General features: G+C 41.5%; 1 protein-coding gene across 1 annotated transcript in view; it reads right to left on the minus strand.

The window, feature by feature from the left end:
- NXPH1 (neurexophilin 1) overlaps nt 1-17,169 on the minus strand; it is a 516,361-nt gene extending 499,192 nt beyond the window's left edge. The window contains exon 1 of the mRNA XM_077268109.1: nt 16,690-17,169. Within this exon, the coding sequence (XP_077124224.1) occupies nt 16,690-16,743 (54 nt within the window). The 5' untranslated portion in view covers nt 16,744-17,169. The remainder of the gene's footprint in view (nt 1-16,689) is intronic.
- Nucleotides 17,170-24,972: the final 7,803 nt, after the last annotated feature.

A 24,972-nucleotide genomic window follows, 5' to 3' on the forward strand; every position in this document is an offset into this window, starting at 1 on the left:
AGGCCCGCCGCAGGTCTGGAGAAACGGCAGACAATATCACTCCATCTTTAAGGATACCTGTGGGCTCAGAATTACCAGGGGAGTCAGGCTCAAAACTCCTAGAAAGGGCATCCGCCTTAACATTCCTAGAACCCAGTAGGTAAGACACCACAAAATTAAACCGAGAGAAAAACAACGACCAGCGCGCTTGTCTAGGATTCAGGCACCTGGCAGACTCAAGGTAAATTAAATTTTTGTGGTCAGTCAATACCACCACCTGATGTCTGGCCCCCTCAAGCCAGTGACGCCACTCCTCAAAAGCCCACTTCATGGCCAAAAGCTCCCGATTCCCAATATCATAATTCCGCTCGGCGGGCGAAAATTTACGGGAAAAAAAAGCACAAGGTCTCATCACGGAGCAGTCGGAACTTCTCTGCGACAACACCGCCCCAGCTCCGATTTCAGAAGCGTCGACCTCAACCTGAAAAGGAAGAGCAACATCAGGCTGACGCAACACTGGGGCGGAAGAAAAGCGGCGCTTAAGCTCCCGAAAGGCCTCCACAGCATCAGGGGACCAATCAGCAACATCAGCACCCTTCTTAGTCAAATCAGTCAATGGTTTTACAACATCAGAAAAACCAGCAATAAATCGACGATAAAAGTTAGCAAAGCCCAAAAATTTCTGAAGACTCTTAAGAGAAGAGGGTTGCGTCCAATCACCAATAGCCTGAACCTTGACAGGATCCATCTCGATGGAAGAGGGGGAAAAAATGTATCCCAAGAAGGAAATCTTCTGAACCCCAAAAACACACTTAGAACCCTTCACACACAAGGAATTAGACCGCAAAACCTGAAAAACCCTCCTGACCTGCTGGACATGAGAGTCCCAGTCATCCGAAAAAATCAGAATATCATCCAGATACACAATCATAAATTTATCCAAATAATCGCGGAAAATGTCATGCATAAAGGACTGGAAGACTGAAGGGGCATTTGAAAGACCAAAAGGCATCACCAAATACTCAAAATGGCCCTCGGGCGTATTAAATGCGGTTTTCCACTCATCCCCCTGCTTGATTCGCACCAAATTATACGCCCCACGGAGATCAATCTTAGAGAACCACTTGGCCCCCTTTATACGAGCAAACAAATCAGTAAGCAGTGGTAACGGATATTGATATTTAACCGTGATTTTATTCAAAAGTCGATAATCAATACACGGCCTCAAAGAGCCGTCTTTCTTAGACACAAAGAAAAAACCGGCTCCTAAGGGAGATGACGAAGGACGAATATGTCCCTTTTCCAAGGACTCCTTTATATATTCTCGCATAGCAGCGTGTTCAGGCACAGACAGATTAAATAAACGACCCTTAGGGTATTTACTACCCGGGATCAAGTCTATGGCACAATCGCACTCCCGGTGCGGAGGTAGTGAACCAACCTTGGGTTCTTCAAAAACGTCACGAAAGTCAGACAAGAATTCAGGAATCTCAGAGGGAATAGATGATGAAATGGAAACCAAAGGTACGTCCCCATGAGTTCCCTTACATCCCCAGCTTAACACAGACATAGCTCTCCAGTCGAGGACTGGGTTATGAGATTGCAGCCATGGCAATCCCAGCACCAAAACATCATGTAGATTATACAGCACCAGAAAGCGAATAATCTCCTGGTGATCCGGATTAATACGCATAGTTACTTGTGTCCAGTATTGTGGTTTATTACTAGCCAATGGGGTGGAGTCAATCCCTTTCAGAGGTATCGGAGCCTCCAATGGCTCCAAATCATACCCACAGCGTTTGGCAAAGGACCAATCCATAAGACTCAAAGCAGCGCCAGAGTCGACATAGGCGTCCGCGGTAATAGATGACAAAGAACAAATCAGGGTCACAGATAGAATAAACTTAGACTGTAAAGTGCTAATTGAAACAGACTTGTCAGGCTTCTTAGTACGCTTAAAGCATGCTGATATAACATGAGTTGAATCACCACAATAGAAGCACAACCCATTTTTTCGTCTAAAATTCTGCCGCTCGCTTCTGGACAGAATTCTATCACATTGCATATTTTCTGGCGTTTTCTCAGTAGACACCGCCAAATGGTGCACAGGTTTGCGTTCCCGCAGACGCCTATCGATCTGAATAGCCATCGTCATGGACTCATTCAGACTCGCAGGCACAGGGAACCCCACCATAACATCCTTAATGGCATCAGAGAGACCTTCTCTGAAAATCGCCGCCAGGGCGCACTCATTCCACTGAGTAAGCACAGACCATTTGCGGAATTTTTGGCAGTATATTTCAGCTTCATCTTGCCCCTGAGACAAGGACATCAAGGCCTTTTCCGCCTGAAGCTCTAAATGAGGTTCCTCATAAAGCAACCCCAAGGCCAGAAAAAACGCATCCACATTGAGCAACGCAGGATCCCCTGGTGCCAATGCAAAAGCCCAGTCTTGAGGGTCGCCCCGGAGCAAGGAAATTACAATCCTGACCTGCTGTGCAGGGTCTCCGGCAGAGCGAGACTTCAGGGACAAAAACAATTTGCAATTATTTTTAAAATTTTGAAAGTGAGATCTATTCCCCGAGAAGAATTCAGGCAAAGGAATTCTAGGCTCAGACATAGGTGCATGAACAACAAAATCTTGCAAATTTTGTACCTTTGTGGCGAGATTATTCAAACCTGTAGCTACACTCTGAAGATCCATTTGAAACAGGTGAACACAGAGCCATTCAAGGATTAGAAGGAGAGGAAGAGAGGAAGGCTGCAGTATAGGCAGACTAGCAAGTGATTCAATTAAGAGCACACTCAGAACTAGAGGGAAAAAAAAAAAAAAAAAAAAAAAATTGTAGCAGACTTCTTTTTTCTCTCCTTTCTCAGCCAGTAATTTAACCCTTTTTTGGGCCGGTCAAACTGTCATGATTCTCAATGGCGAGAGAACATAGCCCAGCATATATGAGAACTAGCTCTTGGAAGATGGAAACTATACTGACCATGAACTAAACCTGCCGCACAACTAGAAGTGGCCGGGTAGCATGCCTACGTTTTTTTATCCCTAGATGCCCAGCGCCAGCCGGAGAACTACCTAATCCTAGCAGAGGAAAAGACAGTCCTGGCTCACCTCTAGAGAAATTTTCCCAAAAGGCAGACAGAGGCCCCCACATATATTGGCGGTGATTTAAGATGAAATGACAAACGTAGTATGAAAATAGGTTTAGCAAAATCGAGGTCCGCTTACTAGATAGCATGAAGACAGAAAGGGCACTTTCATGGTCAGCAGAAAACCCTATCAAAACACCATCCAGAAATTACTTTAAGACTCTAGCATTAACTCATAACACCAGAGTGGCAATTTCCGCTCACAAGAGCTTTCCAGACACAGTAACGAAACAGCAGCTGTGAACAGGAACAAAATGCAAAAACACACAAGGACAAAAGTCCAACTTAGCTGGGAGTTGTCTAGTAGCAGGAACATGCACAGAAAGGCTACTGATTACATTGTTGACCGGCATGAAACTGACAGAGGAGCAAGGTTATATAGCGACTCCCACATCCTGATAGGAGCAGGTGAACAGAGGGGATGATGCACACAAGTTAAATTCCACAAGTGGCCACCGGGGGAGCCCAGAATCCAATTTCACAACACTCATGAGCTCAAGGGCCACTTGAAGCTCATGGGCTCATGGGCCACTTGAAGCTCATGGACCACTTGAAGCTCATGGGCTCATGGGCCACTTGAAGCTCATGGGCCACTTGAAGCTCATGAGCTCATGGGCCATTTGAAGCTCATGGGCCACTTGAAACTCATGGGCTCATTGTGCAACTTAAATTCATGGGCTCATTTGCCACCTGAAGCTCATGGGCACATTTGCCACTTGAAGCTTATGGACTCATGGGCCACTTGAAGCTCATGGGCCACTTGAAGCTCATGGGCTCATGGGCCACTTGAAGCTCATAAGCTCATGGGCCATTTGAAGCTCAAAGGCCACTTGAAACTCCGGGGCTCATGGGCCACTTAAACTCATTGGCTCATTAGCCACTTGAAGCTCATGGGCACATTTGCCACTTGAGGCTTATGGGCTCATGAGCCACTTGAAGCTCATGGACTCATGGGTCACTTGAAGCTCACACCTGCTTTCTCTGATGATGGTATTATACAGAGATAGTAAAATGGTCTAATATGCCATTTTTTTAATGTATTTATATTTTTTAATCAACCAGTTTAAAGGGGAATATTGTTCCCTTTGCACAATCACTTTTTTACAATGAGGCCCCCATTGACTTATGAATGTTAATACTTTTATTGGTGTCATCAGCTATCTGCTTGAAAAGCTAACAGTAAATGCATAAAAGGTGTTATCCACCTGTGGAGACTTAGTTTTTACTTAAATGCATGCATTCTGGGCTGAAAAATCATTTTTGTAACATTAAAAATGTTGCTCTTGCAAGGGCGGTGCTGGTCTCTTCAAGCCTGGTATTCACCTTACAATGTATACCGACTGTGCGCTCTGTTGTTGGCTTGTTATTACTGATCTGAGCCAGCAAGAGAGTGCACTGTCACTGGGCACATCACACAATGACAGAGCAGAGTTTACTCCAACACTTGAAATGAAAGTCACTGATGATGTTTAATTTTTGGGAGGGAGCAGAGGCTGCAGCAGAGTGATGGTGTAGCAAAATGTATTCGCTTAGGGAACTTTGTCATGAAAGTCCATTTCTTATTTCCAATGGTAGTATTTACTTTTTATACAACTTTTTAAATTTCTTGACAGGTTTGGGAAAAATATACGGATCACACTATCTCAGACAAGTAGGAGTTCCAAAAATCAACCATATACTTTGAGGAAATCCAACAGCAAGTGTTCTATAATACTACACTGCCTCTGCAGGACACAAGAAGAATTACACAGGTGCTTCTGAAATCAATGGATTGTGGAGTCCTCCAGAGGAACAATAAATAGGGATCCTCATCTATCAACTCTCGAAGCCCAATAAAATATTTGGAAATTGTGTTTTCTAAGCAGAGCAAACCCCTTTAAATATTTCTGGATTTTGTATAGAACTTTTCCGATAGTAAACGACTGATTCAATCAGATTTTCCCTGTCCATAAAAAGACTCTTGCTACATTACCAGAGGGGTGAAGTGTCAGTATTAATGACTAGGAAAGCCTGCTTAGCGGTGGTTTCCTCCAACAGCAGCCAATCAATACCGAGCGTCGGGGGCCATTTATCAAAATTAAATGGAGTTCATTCCATTCTTATGACTTAAGGAGGAGAGAAGAACTTAAACAAGGAGGCAAGTACAGGGCTGAGAAAGAGGAAAAAGGAAATCAATAAAGATTTCTGCACATTTGCTGCAAAAATGTCTCATTTATCACAGATTTGGTGAGGTCCCCTCCCGGCGCCTTGCGACAAGCCTCCCCTGTAGAGCTACAAAGGCAGGAGGCGCAGGGCAGTGTCAGCTCTTAAGAAAAGAACTGTGTCTTACAGATGTAGCTCAATAAGACTTAACCCTTTGTGCTGGGAGACAGCAAATTCTTACAAGACCCCCAAGGAAAGCGACAGGGGGACGAATCAGAATCCAATTCCTCGTAACGTCCTGTAAGAAATGTTCTCTTTATCTAAGATTGTTATAATCAAAGAGAACGATGTTCATTTATCCCCCGAGGAATATGTCTCTCTCTTCTCAAGAATTGATACAAGTTAAGAATCAATAGGAGAGGATTGTAGAAGGATTGCTGGTCCCGGAGAGGGCCCTGATCTCAGGCAGCAGCTCCTGCCTACTGGGGGGTCAGGCTGGGGGCTCTCCATGGTGCTGGAAGGCTGGGACACCAGGTGAGACCCCCAGAGTCTGTACAGAGGAGGGCAGAGATTGCACTGGAACAACAGGACAGCGGCTGTAATACAGAGAGATGGAGCAGAGGGCAGGCGGCCGGTAACTGCAGGACTGGGCTAAGTTCAGACAGGGCAGAAGGTTATCCTACAGGTTATGGCAACTGCCTGATGTGCGAATTTACCTCTGCTACATCTCATAACATAGACAGACAGATAGATAGATAGATAGATAGATAGATAGATAGATAGATAGATAGATAGATAGATAGATATGAGATAGATAGATAGATAGATAGATAGATAGATAGATAGATAGATAGATAGATATGAGATAGATAGATAGATAGATAGATAGATAGATAGATAGATAGATAGATAGATAGATAATAGATAGATGATAGATAGATATGAGATAGATAGATAGATAATAGATAGATGATAGATAGATGATAGATAGATAATAGATAGATGATAGATAATAGATAGATAGAGATAGATAGATAGATAGATAGATAGATAGATAGATAGATAGATAATAGATTGATAGATAGATAGATAGATAGATAGATAGATAATAGATAGATACTAGATAGATAGATATGAGATAGATAGATATTAGATAGATAATAGATAGATGATAAATAGATAGATAATAGACAGATAGATAGATAATAGACAGATAGATAGATAGATAGATAGATAGATAGATAGATAGATAGATAATAGATTAATAGATAGATGATAGATAGATAGATAGATAGATAGATAGATAGATAGATAGATGATAGATTAATAGATAATATATATATATATAAATATATAGATAATAGATAGATGATAGATAATAGATTAATAGATAGACAGATAGACAGATAGACAGATAGATAGATAGATAGATAGATAGATAGATAGATAGATAATAGATAGATAGATAATAGATAGATAGATAGATAGATAGATAGATAGATAGATGATAGATAAATAGATAGATGATAGATAATAGATTAATAGATATATATATATATATATATATATATATATATATATATATATAGATAATAGATAGATGATAGATAATAGATTAATAGATAGACAGACAGATAGATAGATAGATAGATAGATAGATAGATAGATAGATAATAGATAAATAGATAGATAATAGATAGATAATAGATAGATACATGGATAATAGATGGATAGATGATATATAGATACATAGATAATAGATAGATAATAGATAAATGATAGAAAGGATCAGTCAGAGATATATATATATATATACTCAGCTCTGCAAATCTATATTTTTAAATTACAAAGTTCTACACTTTTCTTGTACTGAACATTTTCGAACATCCTCCTTCGCTTTACATCTTTTCATTGCTTTGCTCATTTAATATTACTTCTTTAAATCCTATAATTATTTCTATCCTTGTACAAAAAAAAAAAAAGAAGAACAAAAAAAAATAGATGCATAAACAGTAGTGACAAAATGTCATCCCCGGGACCGGACGGTGTCAATAAGCGGCTTTCACTTATGTAGATTCCGGTGACCCTAATCCATTTAGTCATTTGTGCTCTGGTCCTGCGGTCTCAGATCATTTATCTGTTAACCATCACCGGGCGTCTTTTTCTGCCTCAGTAGCGCTGGGAATTAGAAAGATTCAGGACCCGAAAGCGCAGATGGTTTCTAAGGAAACACCATTTTTTCCTCCAAAGCAGCAATTTATGTTATTGTGAGTAAAATAAATAGACCAAGACAGCCCCATAACATGGTCAATTCTCTGTATTATCCCTGCTCCATCCAAGCTCCAAAATCCAGCAGTCACCACCAAAAAACATCAAATCAGCAAACAAATATAACCCCAGAAGCACCGCCAGGAATGGGACCAGCCCAGATCTCCATACTATAGACTGCAAGGCATGCAAATGTGCAGGCTCGGTCACCTTCCTAAAAATATGGACCTCTTGACCCTTGAAATGAGAAATAAAATATTTGCAGTGGAAACTGGACGGACCAAAAAAAAAATAGGCCAACAAATATAGGCTGATTGATATAAATTTCCATGATTTATACAAAATTCCTAAGTCTGTTGACCTTCTTGAGACTATCAACTGACCCTTTAAATAAAAAATAAAAAATGCTTGCAGTTGAGGCAAAAAAAAAAAGTAAAATAACCAAACAAATTCCCTTCCTGGTAGTAAGATAAGTATGATGACCTTTGTGAGTAGACTTGACATTTCTTTGGATTGTCGGGTTCCCTAATAGTCATGCTTTGTGCATCAGTTAAGCAGACTTTTTAGTCTGAAGACCACCTTGAGACTATGGAAAAATAGGATTTAAAAGCTAGACGCTCAAAAAAAACCTGAAAATAAAAACTCTCAAAGTTTTATTTTGACAAGGATCTTGGGATGTGCAAAAAAAGTCAAGGAATTTGAATTCCTGGTGACCTTTTTGAGGCTATGGGTCTACAAAACCAGTCTTCGAATTAATAAGTAAGGGGTTTCCAATGGAGAGAAACCCCATCAAATTGATAAGAAAAAGCAAATAACAGCATATATTTAAAAGAATTTGGACATTTAAGAGCTCTTTCTGTAGAACATGGGTCTAGTTTCTTCTGTAGAACATGTGTCTAGTTCCTTCTGTAGAATATGGGTCTAGGTCCTACTGTTGACTATTTGTCTAGTTCCTTCTGTAGACTATAAGTCTAGATTCTTCTGTAGAATATGGTTGTAGATCCTTCTGTAGAATATGGGTTTAGATCCTTCTGTAATCTATGAGTCTAGTTGCTTCTGTAGAATATGGGTATGGTTTCTTCTGTAGAATATGTGTCTGAGCCCTACTGTAGAATATGGGTCTTGTTCCTTCTGTAGAACATGGGCCTGGTTCATTCTGTAAAATATGAGTCTAGCTTTTTCTGTAGACTATGGATCAAGTGGATCTAGTTCCTCCTGTAGACTATGGGTTTGGCTCCTCCTGTAGACTATGGGTGTAGTTCCTTCTGTAGACTATGGGTCTATCTCCTTCTGTAGAATATGGGTGTAGATCCTTCTGTAGAATATGGGTCTAGCTTTTTCTGTAGACTATGGATCAAGTGGATCTAGTTCCTCCTATAGACTATGGGTTTGGCTTCTCCTGTAGACTATGCGTCTAGTTCTTTCTGTAGACTATGGGTCTAGTTCCTTTCTATAGACTATGGGTCTATCTCCTTCTGTAGAATATGGGTGTGGATCCTTCTGTAGAATATGGGTCTAGTTCCTTCTGTAGACTATGAGTCTAGTTGCTCGGGTAGATTAAGGGTCTAGTTGCTTCTGTAAACTATAGGTCTGGTTCCTTCTGTAGACTATGAGTCTGGTTTCTTATGTAGACTATGAGTCTAGTTCCTCCTGTGGACTAGGTAACCCTTTAATTGACCCTCTTTTGGTCAGGTCAAGCAGGTTACCTTAGGTTTCCAGTAAAGAGTTAACCTTTACAAATACTTCCCAAGTTTCTAAAGTATGTGATGACTCCAAAACTTGATCGGGGTTGATCATTCTGTACAGTTTATATGTCATGATGAATATTTGAAAGCTTTCTGTAGACCAAGGGTCTATGTGCCCCTTCTACGTCTTCTAGAGATAGGTTATATTTGAATCTCTCCATAAAGCAGATATTTTGCATCTATCAAACCAATATAAATTGCTCCTCGAGAACATAGTAATTGAGTATGGGGTGGAGGGTGGCAGTTTAGTTACAAGCTGGCATTTCTTCATATCAATGTGACAGAGCCAGCTCGGGAAATTGCTGGTAATATTCATCAGGGGACCACTTTCATTAAACGTAATTCATTCGACTTTCACAATAAATTGAGTGACATCCTAGCAGCAGCAGCAAAGGCTTTTTATCCTTGATGAAGTGCTTGCCAGGCCTTGGAGGAGGAACCCTCTCCCCACCATCACCACCACCCATCCCACCCACCCTGACTGTATACTGTCACATTCCTTATAGAAGGGTCGTCCACACGTCAATCTCTTCTCTGCAATGGTCCCATTTAACAAAATGTCAGGGAGGATGAGTTATAGGAAGACTCGAAGAGGGCTGAGAACTAAACTGATAAATCACAGAAGAAAATGTAACCACCAGGATGGTGCCGACCAGAGGAGGAGGTGCGGTAGAGACAGGAGAAAATGGCCAGGGCCCCCAATATGGATTCTATATGGTTATCGCAGAGTCTGTATCACAGGCGCAGACATTCCCAGAATTAATCATACACATATACAGTGCAAAAAAAATTCCCATAAGTTACACTGTTATAGATGTAGCAGTGCAAAGTATCTAGGTTTATCTTTGTTACTTTGGCTGTACCTATAGAATCAGCGTTACTAGCACAGATATGTAAAGTGTATGCCCCATCCTATATGATCAGCGTTACTAGCACAGATATGTAAAGTGTATGCCCCATCCTATAGAATCAGCGTTACTAGCACAGATATGTAAAGTGTATGCCCCATCCTATAGAATCAGCGTTACTAGCACAGATATGTAAAGTGTATGCCCCATCCTATAGAATCAGCGTTACTAGCACAGATATGTAAAGTGTATGCCCCATCCTATATGATCAGCGTTACTAGCACAGATATGTAAAGTGTATGCCCCATCCTATAGAATCAGCGTTACTAGCACAGATATGTAAAGTGTATGCCCCATCCTATAGAATCAGCGTTACTAGCACAGATATGTAAAGTGTATGCCCCATCCTATAGAATCAGCGTTACTAGCACAGATATGTAAAGTGTATGCCCCATCCTATATGATCAGCGTTACTAGCACAGATATGTAAAGTGTATGCCTCATCCTATATGATCAGCGTTACTAGCACAGATATGTAAAGTGTATGCCCCATCCTATATGATCAGCGTTACTAGCACAGATATGTAAAGTGTATGCCCCATCCTATATGATCAGCGTTACTAGCACAGATATGTAAAGTGTATGCCCCATCCTATATGATCAGCGTTACTAGCACAGATATGTAAAGTGTATGCCCCAGCACATATCATCAGCTTTACTAATAATATCTATGCTATGTGGGTATACAAGGAGGGTAAAGAATATGCCCGGTCCTATATGGTCAGCTACACTGGTGTATATATATGGAGGGTAAAGTGTATCCCCATCATATATGGTCAGAATTACTGATATATATGTATAGTGCAAAGTATGTGCACCCTTATAGCGATCGGCTATGCTAGTATAGATATGAGATGCAAAGTATATACTCCATTAAAGGAGATCAGTATTTCTATAGATATAATCATGGAGTGTAAAATACAAGTCTGCACATTCATTGTGTTATCCTGTCTGTCACAAAGTGAAAATATACAGGATTATATTATGTTAGGTTTCTCAGTCATGATAGATAATAGATAGATAGATAGATAGATAGATAGATAGATAGATAGATAGATAGATAGATAGATAGATAGATAATAGATAGATAGATAATAGATAGATAGATAGATAGATAGATAGATAGATAGATAGATAGATAATAAATTGATAGATAATAGATAGATAGATAGATAGATAGATAGATAGATAGATAGATAGATAATAGATAGATAGATTAATAGATGGATAATAGATAGATAATAGATAGATGACAGATAATAGATAGATAGATAATAGATAGATAGATAGATAGATAGATTATACATAGATAATAGATAGATAGATAGATAGATAGATAGATAGATAGATAGATAGATAGATTCATAGATAGATAGATAGATAGATAGATAGATAGATTCATAGATAGATAGATAGATAATAGATAGAGATAGATAGATAGATGATAGATAGATAGATAGATAGATAGATAGATAGATAGATAGATAGATAGATAGATAGATAGATAGATAGATATGATGCATTCTATCCCCCCTGCTCCAGTCTCCCCTTTATTACATTCCTATAGCTCATTTCCGGCACAGGTGTAGCAGTGAAGGGTTAATCTCTCCCTTTTTCTCCCCTATATGTTAAATTAAAGGTCATTCGTTGAGTCTTAGATTTCTTCTCACAGCCCCCTAAAACGTCTTCCAGGTCCGGAGAGAACGAGCTTCTTATTGTCCCCAAATGATAATGTGGCTTCCAGCAATAGACGGAATCCGGCGCCTTTATTACCGGCCTGACCTTTCCAGAAATGAAGAAAGAGAACAGACATAATGGAGGTGTGAAGTCTGGAGCTGTTCACACCTGTAATCTGCAGCCCGTCATTAGACCGTGCTCTACCCGCACATAACGCTCTGCGCCCGCTGGAGACGCCCGGCCGCAGCCGCAGAGGCTCCGTGCACACTGCTCCAGGCTGCGGGACGGGAACGGTAATAACGGCTCCGACTAAACTACTAAAGTTCGTGAATACTATTTAATCTATTAACCACAGAACTGACAGATGATATAGAGAATTAACGCGAAGCTGCTCCGTCTATGGTCTGCAGTGATGTGAACGGGTCCTTATAGCTCCGAGCATTGTATTCTAGTGTGCTGGGATAGAACCGCAGGAATACTGTGACTTGTAGTCCTCACTTTCCTGATCATTAGTCATTATTCATGAATCATTAAGCTTCCAAATCTCCCAGGAGAAAATGCGCCGAGTCCAGAACAGTTCTGGTTCCCACTGGGAGACTCCATGTATTACTATGAAGAGGACACGAAACCTGGAGGACTGGACCGGAACCAGAGGCCTCCTGTACTGCTGGGAAAGAGAAAGACATATGTGTGTGTATATAAATATAGGTGTGTATATGTGTGTGTATATATATATTATATATATATGTCTGTGTATATATATATATGTATATGTCTGTGTGTATATATATTTGTATATGTGTGTATATATGTGTGTGATATAAGCCCCAGAATATGTGCATCTAGGTATGTGCTGCCATGTATGCCCATCATATGCCCATCATGTGGATATGATTATGATTGTGTTTATAGGTGTGTGACACATAAACATATAGAGTTATCTCTCTGTGTATGTATCTGTTTGTGGAGGCAATTATTTATGTGGATGTGATGTGTTTCCTTCAGCATGTGTGTCTGTATTCAGGTGTATGCGTGTGTTTATATGTGTATATATGTCTGTGTGTATGTACATAGTGTATATGTTTTTAAATTCCTGTGTATGCATTTATTTATGAGTATATTGTACAGTGTATGAGTCTGCATGTATACATGCACTTGTAAGTATCTTCATGGTGTGTGTGTGTATATATATATATATATACATATATATATATATGAGTGTGTTTGTTGTGGGTGTATATATGTGTGTGTGTGTATGGTGTGTGTTGTGTGCTGTGTATATATATACATACTATATATATGGTGTGTGCTGTGTATATATATATATATGTGTATGTGTGTGTGTATATATGTGTATGTATGGTGTGTATATGGTGTTTGTTGCATGTATATATATGTGTATGTGTGTGTGTTGTGTGTGTGTATATATATATATATGTGTGTGTGTGTGTGTGTTGAGTGCATATATATGTATATGGTGTGTGTGTGTTGTGTGTGTATATATATATATATATATATATATATATATATGTGTGTGTGTTGAGTGCATATATATACTGTGTATATATGTCTGTGTATATGGTGTTTGTTGCATGTATATATATGTGTATGTGTGTGTGTTCTGTGTGTGTATATATATATATATATATATATATATATATATATATATGTGTGTGTGTGTGTGTGTTGAGTGCATATATATGTATATGGTGTGTGTGTGTATATATATATATGTGTGTGTGTGTTGAGTGCATATATATACTGTATATATGTATATATGTCTGTGTATATGGTGTGTGTTGTGCTTGCTGCAGTTTCCAGTGTCCTTGGATCTGTTCCTCTCGTTGTATCTTGGCCCCAGCAGTCTGTGATTCCTCCTCGGCTGTGGGGAGATCGCAGCGATCTGGTCGCATCGGTCTGTGAGCAGCTGCACGATGACACCGGGTGGATACAAGGTTTATCCCCAGTAATTAGCAGATGTGTCTCTCATGAGATCCCAGGTGTAGATTTCCATACTGGGGCAGAACCAGCACCAGGGACAGCGCCGCACAGTTTCCCAGGAGCTCTGGGGCTGCAGAAAAGTCGCACAGTTCCCCTATAGAATCCTATAGAAGGAGGCGGCATTGTTTCCTGCATTAACATAATGTTAAATATTTACAGAACCAGAACCAGGTTCTAGGCGAAGTGCGGGATTAGATTATAGACGGGTTCAGACTGATGAGGGCAGCAGCCCCTATAGGAGATGGGGATATTTAAGGGGATAGATCCCAAATCGGCCGAGGTTAAAGGGAAGGCGCTGGCTGAGTTGATCCCATTGGGTTCTGTATTTTATTGTAGGATTTTCTTTCTTTTTTTTATTGCTCACAAGCTGCAATGTGTTTGAGTTGAAATTGGAAAATTGTCTCCTGATCCACAATTGCCGAACCCCCCAGTGAGAAGCATTCAGGTAATGAAGTCTGCAGCTAAGCGGTAATTGAATCCGCGCCGTTTCCGCACTGAACGCTCCTCAAATGCTCCCAGTTTACAATTAAAGCCGAATTAATGCGCTTGTTGTACATTCCGCTCAGTTCGTATAATGAGGGAAGAAAACAGTTTAAGTGCCAACAAACACTCCACACTCCGCTCACATCAGCCATTTCTGACACATTTTTCTTTTGGGGGGGGGGGATGGGGATCCCAAATTTTTTCAGCGCAAAAAAAAAAAGGACGCAAAATCGCATGTTCAGTGCAAAAAGTCGCAGATTCATCCTTGCCCCTCCAGCTGTTTGGTCAAGTCTCTTTTTATTATTCTGCCTCTAGAAGGCTCCGGATTTCCTATCAATTCATGGCAGGGGCTTCTAAAGTGAAGTTCATGAATCTTAATCAAGAAAAAAAAAAAAGTAAAGGAGAAGGAGGGGGAAAGGCGCAAACAGCTGGGTCTGATGCCTCAGAGTTCACCTGCCAAGCTGAAGGGCCAAGTGTCGCAGAGTGAGAGGCGCAGCGCCCTCTGGTGGCACAAAGTAGGAATGACAGATATTGAGATTTTTTTTTTAATTATCATTATTTTTTTATTATTAATTTTTTTTTGCAAAAATAGACCTAGCCCTTATATATATATATATATATATATATATATATATATATATATATATATATATATATATATATATATATATATATATATATATATATATATATTCTTCATTTTGAAGTCTGGTGTAAATTCCACTGATTGTCTGATAATTGGCTGGTATTGGATATTTTATATCAATGGACCCTAAGAAGAGTTTTCACAAGTACAGCCCCCCACCCCCTGCACATGCCTCTCCATTCCTCACCTAACACAATATTAATAGACTATTATTATATACTGGGACCCTCCACATCCCAGACTCCCACCTGTGGCTCATAGTGATGCTGCTACTATAAAACTTACAGTATGCAGAAACTCCTGGAACCTCAACCTTTAGTAATTAATGACTAACTACTGTGGTGAGAACTTGCTGCAGCTTGTAGTCCACCAGCTACTGAAAAGCTTCCTATCATTTCGAGCTCTAGATGGTTTGTATGGAGTCTTCATGTACTGGACCTTCTGGTCGATCTGCAGCTTCGAAGCCTACGATGTTGGGAGTTGTAGTTCACCACATGTGCAACTTATTGTTCAGTCGCATATGCTGGGACTTGTAGCTCCCCATTTGTCTCAAAACTCTCCAATGTTGCACTTAGATTTAGGAGACTGTCTAAAGGCTTTAGATTCTGGAACTTGTAGTTCACCAGCACCTTGAAAGACCCTGATGCTAGAACTGCTGGTTCGGTAGCTGCTTCTGATGATAGTTTACCAGCTCCTAAAAAACATCTAATGTTGGGACTAGTAGTCCTCCAGCTCTTACAAATACCCAGTTTCTGAGACTAGTAGTTCTACAGCTGTTTCAAAGCCTTTGCCGCTGGGGATATTAGTTCACCAACTCTTGCAAAGCACCTGATATTGAAACTAGTAGCTCCCCAGGTTTTGCAAAGCAGTTACTGCTGGGGCTAGTAGTCCACCATCTCATGCAAAGCCCTTGATGCTGGCGTTAATAGATCACCAGCTCTTGCAAAACCTTTGATGCTGGGACCAGTAGTTCACCAGCTCTTGCAAAGCAACTAATGTTGAAACTGGTGGTTCACCTGATGCTGGGACTAATATTTTAGCAGTTCTTGCAAAGCTCTTTATGCTGGGACTAGTAGTTCACCAGCTCTTGCAAAATTAAAATAAAAAAATTCTGAGACTAGTGGTCCTATGGCTGTCTCAAAAGCTCTTGGTGTTGGAACTAGTAGCTCTTGCAAAAACCCTTGATGATGCTGGGGCTAGTAGTTCACCAGCTCTTGCAAAACACCTGCTATTAAATATGGTAGTTCACCAGTTCCTGCAAAGCAGCTGATGCTGGGACTAGTAGTTCACCAGTTCCTGCAAAGCTCTTCATGCTGGGACTAGTAGTTCACCTGCTCTTGGAAAAAGCTCTTCATGCTGGGACTAGTAGTTCACCTGATCTTGGAAAAGCCCTTGACGCTGGTGCTAGTAGTTCACCAGCTCTTGCAAAGCACCTGCGATTCAATGTGGTCGTTCACCAGGTTTTGCAAAGCAGCTGATGCTGGGACTAGTAGTTCACCAGCTGTGATGTTGGTACTTCACTCCCCTTTGTGCTGGTACTTGCAGTTCCCCAGCTGCACCCCTATGATGTAGCCCCCAGCAGATGACCTCTAAGTTCCCAATGAAGGTGACAAGGGCATCCTGGCAGCCCCCCTGCCCCCCAGGGCTATGCTATCAGGATGGGGAGAGTGGGGCCAGAACTTACCAGGTGCAGAGCGGAGTGCAGCAGCAGCGCACACACACAGTGGACAGCCTGCATCCTTCCCGGACGGAACTTGCTCGTGTTCTCCTGCTCGGACGACTATTCCTCCAGGAACATAAATCCAAGTCTGGCCTCCACTTTACAGGAGCTGGGGGGCTCTCACCAGCCTGGGGGAGATCGTGCACCCCATGACCGCAGGGCACACAGCCTGGGGAGGTGGAGGGGGAAAGATCTGTAGAAAATGACTGGAATCGGGAAGAAGGAATGTAATCCAGCAGGGAGGCGATCGCCCAGTTGTCGGCAGGCAGGATTGTGCTGCAGATGGATCACTTGCGATCAGTCCCAGTGTGAGTGTGTGCTGGAGGAGGGTGGGGGTTGCAGTCACAATGCAATAGGTTGCTGAGGAGCAATAGGCTGCCCCTGCTTTCTGGGACTGAGGAGCTGGGCTGATGGCTGCTGCTCTCTACACCCTCATCCTGGACTGGAGCAGCTGGGCACACAGGGCAGTGCCAGGCATTGGGGGGCACACAGGGCAGTGCCAGGCATTGGGGGGCACACAGGGCAGTGCCAGGCATTGGGGGCACACAGGGCAGTGCCAGGCATTGGCGGGCACACAGGGCAGTGCCAGGCATTGGGGGGCACACAGGGCAGTGCCAGGCATTGGGGGGCACACAGGGCAGTGCCAGGCATTGGGGGGCACACAGGGCAGTGCCAGGCATTGGGGGGCACACAGGGCAGTGCCAGGCATTGGGGGGCACACAGGGCAGTGCCAGGCATTGGGGGGCACACAGGGCAGTGCCAGGCATTGGGGGGGCACAGGACCACTGCTAGGCATTGGGGGGCACAGGACCACTGCTAGGCATTGGGGGGCACAGGACCACGGCTGGACTTTCACTTCAACTGGAGATCAGGGGTGAAAAAAAAAAGTCATCCATATTTGCAAGAAAGAAAAATGTGGGAAGGGGTTTGAGAAGTAAAAAAACACATTGTGCCCCCCTGCTACACCCACTGGCAGCAAGGCAAGGGCAAGCAGTGGGGCAGAGCATGCACAGGGCACACAGTGCAGGGGCCATGTGGTGGGAGCCTGTCCATATCCCGTAGGGTGGGCTATAGAGGGGGCATCTATGACAATGAAGCAATGCACCTGCTGGGACATGGAAAGTGAAGGCAGGGCATTAGCTAGTACCAGGCACACATAGATGTCACCTATAAGGGACACTAGTCTTGGACAGGGTGGAATGAAGGCAATAGAAAAAAAAACAGCATAAGTTGGAATAACAAAGAAAAGATCTCAAACTAAGGTCCAGCAAGATGCCAATGTCATAGACATCCTGTCTAGTAGGAGATGGGTGCAAGGAGAAGACATAATGGCCCTGAGCCCATTTACCCCAATGCCCATAGTATGGACTGGAGGACAAATAGGACATTCATAGGATGTAGGGCAGTTTCTATAACGGATGGTATTCATTCACTGGGGAGCTGGCATAGGACCCCCATACAATGTTTGTCCTTCTTAAGAGGGTTTCTGAAACTTACCTGGAGACTCAATTCCATCTATATGGATAATCTCTCCTTTATTAATAAACTACATAGCTGGACATTTCAGCCCAGTAGTCAATGATTTGACTCCCTTGTACATTTCCTAATGCGTTGTAATGTATCCTCAAATATACAGAAGAGAACCTGGACCATGAAGACATATAAATATTATCAATCACTCCCCATATACACTGATACATCTATTTCTAAGATAGCTGCACTACCTATTTCTGACCACTAGGGGAGTGTTATAGAGAAATAATGATAGGTGCAAAGAAGAGGACTGGAGCTGGAAAGCTTGGACAGAACCAAGACTGTTAGCTCTGTGGAGTTAATGGGTTAATTATTTCTCTACTGAAGGATGTGATGAAGAATCTGCTGCTCAGTGGATCCCTGGATGTCTCTTGGAATCTAATCTGGCTTCTAGTTGACTTATCTGGAACAGGACTTTACGACTTTCCTTCCTGGGATTTTCCAGAGATCTGTTACCCTTAAGTCATTGCTGTCAAAGTAAAGCGATGGTGTGCCTATCTGAAGGGAACAACGGGTCCACTAAGAGAAACTTGGAAAAATATTTAATTTTTAAGTAAAGGATGCAAAATCTGCACCGATAGTTTCACAATGTAATTGTTTAACAGACAGAGCATAAGATTTCTGAAACTCCAAAGTACTAGTGTTCAATGACAAAATTCTGTCTCCTAGTAGCCACCACTAGGGGGAGCTCACTGCAGATAGATTCACATTGGCTTTGTATTCAGTAGCTCATAAGCTCCCCCTAGTGGTGGCTACAGGAAGCCACTATTATTTTATTATTTGAAGGGAGGGGAAATGGAGTGCTGTAGATTGAATTACACCATATATGTTCATGTATAGATGGATGGATACATAGATAGGATACATATATAATATATACAGCTCCGTCAAAAATTAAGAGACCACTCTAAAATCTTCAGTTTATCTGATTTTTCTCTTTATATGTATATTTTTGAGTAAAATATGAATTGTTATTTTATTCTATAAACTACTGACAACATGTCTCCGAATTTCCAAGCAATATATTTAGTATTTTCTGAAAATGAGAAATGGTCAAATAATAAAAAAATGCATTGCTTGAAGACCTGAAATGATGCAAAAAAAACAAGTTCATAATCATTTAGAAACATCAATACTAATGTTTAATCTCGGGAAGAGTTCAGAAATCAATATTATGTGGAATAACCATGATTTTAATCACAGTTTTCATGCATCTTGGCAGCTTTCCACCAGTCTTTCACACTGCTTCTGGTGACCTTATGCCACTCCTGGTACAATAATGTCAGCAGTTCTTCTTTGTGTGATGGCTTGTGACTATCCATCATCCTCCTGATTACATTCCAGAGGTTTTCAGTGGGGTTCAGGTCTGGAGATTGCGCTGGCCATGCCAGGGATTTGATGTGGTGGTCCTTCATCCACACCTTGATTGACCTAGCTGTGTGGCATGGCGCATTGTCCTGCTAGAGAAACCAGTCCTCAGAGTTGGGGAACATTGCCTGAGCAGAAGGAATCAACTGTTTTTCCAGGATAACCTTGTATGTAGCTTGATTCATATGTCCTTCGCAAAGAACAACCTGCCCAATTCCAGCCTTGATGAAGGCCCCTCAGATCATCACTGATCCTCCACCAAATTTCACAGTGGATGCAAGACACTGGCTTGTATGCCTCTCCAGGTCTCCGTCTAACCATTAGACGACCAGGTGTTGGGCAAAGCTGAAAATTAGACTCATCAGAGAAGATTACCTTACTCCAGTTCTCTATGGTCCAGTCCTTATGGTCTTTGGCAAACTTCAGCCTGGTTCTCCTTTATTTCTCATGGATGAAAGGCTTTTTTCTAGCTTTCCATGACTTGAGTCCTGCCTCTAGGAGTCTGTTATGAACTGTTCTTGCCGTGCACTTCACCCCAGCTGCCATTTGCCATTCCTTTTGTAGGTCACTTGATATCATCCTGTGGTTGCTGAGTGACATTTGAATACGATGACGGTCATCCTGCTCAGTGAAGAGTCGTTTTCGCCCTCTGCCAGTCTGTAGCTTTGTTGTCCCCAATTTTTGCTGCTTGACCTTGTTGTAATGGACTGCCGTCTTAGAAATTTTAAGGATGGTGGCAACATGACGCTCATTGTGTCCCTCTGCTAGTAAAGCCTGAATTGAGCCCTTCTTTTCCTCACTCATGACTTTTCAACAACTTTGGTATGGTTAAAAGTTATTTTTTCATTCCTATTACTTTTGGGATATTCCTAGCACTTGTTTTGCCATCCAGCTTGTCCTATTGCAAGAGGATTGTGAACACCACAGCAGAGTTTTTTATACTTTCCTGTGTTAAATAGGATTTGGTTCAGGTGATCACTTAATCAGAAGTACATTAAGTAGAATGACGTGTCCTCTGGGTGGAATTCAACTGACACTGGAATGGAATGGCTGTCAGACATGGAGAGAAGCTGGTTTGTATAAAACTGTGCAGTGGTCTCTTAATTTTGCCAGAGCTGTATAGAGAGAGAGAGAGAGAGAGAGAGAGAGAGAGAGAAGAGCACCTCTGGAGCACAAACTGTTGTGCTAAAAAAGTCAACAAACAGATTATAAGCAAATGCAAACTGTACAATCAAGAAAATGATGAAATGAGAAAATCCACTCATCTTCATCCATGTTCCCCCATCAAATGTTCTATATGGTGGGGACATTATATACTGCTCTGTCCTTGGCATAAATCTAGGTCTTATTTAATACATATTATAAGACGATCTCCACTCAAAGGTTCTCTCTTAAATCCTTTACTTACCGTATCTATTTTTCACATCCACAATATGTTTCCAGCAATGTCAGTGAGTGATTGTTATCTATTAAAGGAGAAGGGCACCTTCGAAACCCCTCACTAGCCACATACATCTCACACACATAGATACAGGAGCGACAGCCAGGAGAAATAGCAGGGGTGATACAGATGTGTGTGCACATGGAGGAAGACATCTGCAGTGTGGATAGATAGATAGATAGATAGATAGATAGATAGATAGATAGATAGATAGATAGATAGATAGATAGATAGATAATAGATAAATAATAGATAGATAGATAATAGATAGATAGATAATAGATAGATAGATATATAGATAGATAGATAGATAGATAGATAGATAGATAGATAACAGATAGATAATAGATAATAGACAGATAATAGATAGATAGATAATTGATAGATAATAGATAGATAGATAGATAACACTGGTCAACAGGATTTTTGGTGCCAAAGATATTTCATCGAATTTAGGGTATTTTTGGGGTGCTGATTCTGAATATGTCATCAGTTTTGCCAGATTGGCTCAAGTTTTTGAGATTTTTGGTATCTTATTTATAGCACTTGTTGGTAAATGCGACGCATCATCTCATTAATTTCTTTGGATTAGTACTTGAACTGAGCAGTTCTCAATATAGTTTTGTGTTAATTAGTGTTCTAAAAGTTTGTTCCTAGCTTGATTTTTGCACTAACTTTATGTTGTTGTCTGTTTTCCAGTGAAAAGCATGAACTCATCAAGAAGAAGTTGTCTTAACGATCCAGACTCATTCTGTTACATTTGTGGTGAATACACACTGCCAAAACATAGAAGAAACATAACAGACTTCGTAAAAAAAGTGTATTTTGCCTATTTTGGGGTTATGCTTGGGGACCAAGACAAGTTTTGGGCACCACACATAGTGTGCAAAGCATGTATCGAATTATTACGAAAATGGAGCAAAGGACAAAGAAAAAGCTTCAAATTTGGTGTTCCAATGGTGTGGAGAGAGCCAAAAAATCATCATGATGACTGTTATTTCTGTGCAGTGCAAGTGCAAGGATTCAATAAGCATAAGAAACGAAAATGGGAGTAACATGGAATCTGCAAGAAGGCCTGTCCCTCATTGTGAAGATGTGCCTGTACCTGTGTTTACCATAAATAACACTCATCATGATGATTTTTTGGCTCTCTCCACACCATTGGAACACCAAATTTGAAGCTTTTTCTTTGTCCTTTGCTCCATTTTCGTAATAATTCGATACATGCTTTGCACACTATGTGTGGTGCCCAAAACTTGTCTTGGTCCCCAAGCATAACCCCAAAATAGGCAAAATACACTTTTTTTTACGAAGTCTGTTATGTTTCTTCTATGTTTTGGCAGTGTGTATTCACCACAAATGTAACAGAATGAGTCTGGATCGTTAAGACAACTTCTTCTTGATGAGTTCATGCTTTTCACTGGAAAACAGACAACAACATAAAGTTAGTGCAAAAATCAAGCTATGAACAAACTTTTAGAACACTAATTAACACAAAACTATATTGAGAACTGCTCAGTTCAAGTACTAATCCAAGGAAATTAATGAGATGATGCGTCGCATTTACCAACAAGTGCTATAAATAAGATACCAAAAATCTCAAAAACTTGAGCCAATCTGGCAAAACTGATGACATATTCAGAATCAGCACCCCAAAAATACCCTAAATTCGATGAAATATCTTTGGCACCAAAAATGCTGTTGACCAGTGTAATAGATAGATTGATAATTGATATATAATAGATAGATAGATAATTGATAGATAATAGATAGATATATAATAGATAGATAGATAGATAATTGATAGATAATAGATAGATAGATAATAGATAGATTGATAATAGATAGATAATAAGTAGAATATAGATAATAGATAGTAAATAGAGAGATAATAGATAGATAATATATTGATAGATAATAGATAGATAAGATAGATAGATAGATAGATAGATAGATTGATAATTGATATATAATAGATAGATAGATAGATAGATAATAGATAGATAATACATAGATAGATAGTGTGGTAGATCGACTCACTCAGCTGCTCCAGGAGGTAGTCACAGGAACACTTTTTGACGTTTCAAGTGATTTATTGAAAAAATGTTTTGCGTAAACAAGTGCAAAATTAGATAAACAAACACTGCCCTTCTGGCATAACAGGAAAACAAAATAGCATACAGTACAGCATGGCTGTCACCAGGAATTTCAGGGCCCCATACTGGCAACATTTTCAGGCCACCTTGAGACTCCGCCCAGGCTCCACCCCAGCTCCGCCTCCACCCCTCGAACCTTCCACAGTCCCACCGCCCACTCTTGGAAATACTCCACTTCTGTACCACTTCCTCACCAATCACACATTAATAATTTGTGACAACCCACAAGGGTCGGACCAGTGGATGGTGCAACAAACACCAACAATGGGGATGGAAAAAGGGAGAGGAAGGCCCTAACAATAGGGATCAAGGGACGGGGCACTTCTTAACAGAGCCTATGCCTATCTCTAAGCTCCCTTAACACCCTATGTGGGTCCTTCCCCCCACCGTCGTCACGTGCCTAGTCCCTAGCTGTCACATCACTATACCCTGGCTAGTGCACTGGCCGGCAAGGACGCTAGCCTCACCACTGCAGATGGTGTAAACACAGGGGGTAGTGACAAGCATGAGACAGAAAAAGAACAAGAAAACTTAGCTTTCAAGCTTCTGCTGCAAGTGGAGCGGCCCCCAAGCGCAGGGCAGCGGGGTACTCGGTACCGGGTCTCTCAGTTCTGGGGATGTCACGGTGGCCTGACCCGGTCCGTGGTCCTGCTAAGGGGCGCCCAATTAAAGATGTAGGTGACGGTGTAGGTCACAGTAAATAACGAGGACACAGGGTTGCAGTCTCTTTACCTCTTTACTGAAGGCTTTGGCATCCGCAATCCAGAGCACTGCTAACAGGGCTGGCTGAGACCGGCTGGTCCGAAGGCACATCCAGAGTTCCCTTTGCAGGTGGAAATCAGTGCCTACCTACTAGCACCTGTGTGTTGTAGTACTTCCCTGCTGAGCACCACAGGATAGTCCTCACAACTGTCATGTATGTTTCTGTTCTTTCACTCCATCCCCCAGATGATATGGATAGGACGCACCCGTATGACAGGGTAGGCCTGGAGTTATTTTATAGGGACCCTAGAGACGCCCCTCTCCCACAATTGCCTCCGTTGTCTTCATTAGGTGTAAAAGGTGAGACAGCCAACCTAGAGTTAACTGCCCTGACGTTGGTTCAAAGTAATGCGTAGAGTCTATTACTTTCTCGGTGTTTCGGCCGCCGGCTACGCGCCTCAGAAGGATGTTGCCGATCTAGAGGCACGACTCCTTCTGGTTCTATCGCCTTTGTGCTGTGACCTCGTTTCTCACTTCTCCACAATATACTTCGCTTCGTGTCCTTTCTTAAGATGCCGCCGCAATGAGGTGCAGGCACGGCTCCGTAACGATCTGTCCTTTGCTAGGCCTCGCCCATTGGTAGTGCTCCCTAGCTCTCCCTCTTCCTTTGCATGAAGTGTAATGTGTGACTGTGATACCTGGTCAGGTGAACTCTTTTAGTGCAATCAGACGTACCATCACTCCCCTTAGCGGCAGAGCGGCGTTACTGCAATGACCAGGTCTCTGGGGCGCTGCACTCCCCCCCCCCCCCCCCCCCCGCGTTAAATCCAGTACTCCCAGACTGGGAAAGAAGAACAACAATACATGTCAGCAAAAGACATACAAAATTTTGAAATGCTGTAAACAAGTAAATTTTAACAGTGCTTCCCTTTATGGGAGGTGAGGACACTTGAACGTTACAAATAGAAACATATTTACATGGTGCTTAAGATTTTAAATAACACTTATTAAATAACTGACTATAAATAACTATCATTACCCAGCTGG

Source organism: Ranitomeya variabilis, chromosome 6, assembly GCF_051348905.1.
Source record: "Ranitomeya variabilis isolate aRanVar5 chromosome 6, aRanVar5.hap1, whole genome shotgun sequence".
Lineage (NCBI taxonomy): Eukaryota > Metazoa > Chordata > Amphibia > Anura > Dendrobatidae > Ranitomeya > Ranitomeya variabilis.